The sequence below is a fragment of the Colobus angolensis genome, unplaced genomic scaffold (assembly GCF_000951035.1).
Source record: "Colobus angolensis palliatus isolate OR3802 unplaced genomic scaffold, Cang.pa_1.0 Scaffold46, whole genome shotgun sequence".
In the NCBI taxonomy this organism is placed as follows: Eukaryota; Metazoa; Chordata; class Mammalia; order Primates; family Cercopithecidae; genus Colobus; species Colobus angolensis.
In genome coordinates, this window is record NW_012118043.1 from 3,612,978 (window position 1) to 3,613,836 (window position 859).

The window sequence follows — 859 nt, forward strand, 5'->3', positions numbered from 1 at the left end:
CCCCAGCGCCCAAGGCTGGCTCTCCCATGGCAGCGGCTCCGGGAAGGACCTGCGAGGGGAAGCGGAGTGAGCGGATGCGCCCCAATCTCCCTCCCAGCCTTCTCCTCCTAAGTAACGCCCACCCTCGGTTCTGCCCGGTTCCTCCACTTACCTGCAGCCGAGGGCGCGTCCGGGAGCGGCCCCGGATCACCGCCCGGCGGACTGTCCGGATGTCACTCGTTCCTCGATTTCGCTCCCTCTCGCTTCCGCTGGGGGTCCCCGCACCTTCGAGGGGACGGAGGAGTCGGCCGACTTATCCCTGGGCAGAGTTTCCGGGCAGCGGGCGCCCTGCGGCTCGGGAAGAAAAACTTTCACCCGGCTCGGAGCCCCGCTCAGCGCTCCAGCGAACCCGGAGCGTCCCGGCTCCAGCGACGTCTCCTCTGCTCTCTCGGGACCGCAGCTTCCTGCCTTGCTCAGGGGAACGAAGCCGGCTGGGGGCGATGGCTGGGGGCTGCTTATATGGGACTCAGCTCCCGGCATAGCGGCGCAGCCCCTCTCGCTTTCGGCCTCCGTGAGGCGAATTTTCCCACCTCTCTGGCAGCGGTGGATGGGGCAGAGCGCGACCCCACAGCGGCGGCGGCGGCGGCTGCTTCCATCACCGGGAGAATGCCCGGGCGGGCAGCGCAGGCAACCCCCGCCGCTCCGCAGCCTCCGACTGGCCCAAAGGACCCTGAACCACACAGCGCTAGGCAAGAAAACCCAGGTGGGCAGCACTGCCCGACCCGCCCCGCCCCCGGTACCAGCCGGTTCTAGCCAACGAGATCTCTAAGCAAAGAAAGACCCCGCCGCAGCCGCCGCCGCCGCCGCCGCCGCGCGAAAG

The 859-nt window shown here is 69.5% G+C and overlaps 1 protein-coding gene across 1 annotated transcript; it reads right to left on the minus strand.

Annotated features, from left to right (window-relative positions):
* LOC105523285 lies at window positions 1-859 on the minus strand. The gene is made up of 2 exons (XM_011958074.1): window positions 152-859; window positions 1-49 (listed from the first exon to the last, which is right to left on the minus strand). Exon 1 carries the CDS (start codon window positions 517-519, stop codon window positions 187-189), a length of 333 nt encoding a protein of 110 aa, XP_011813464.1. The 5' UTR covers window positions 520-859; the 3' UTR covers window positions 1-49; window positions 152-186.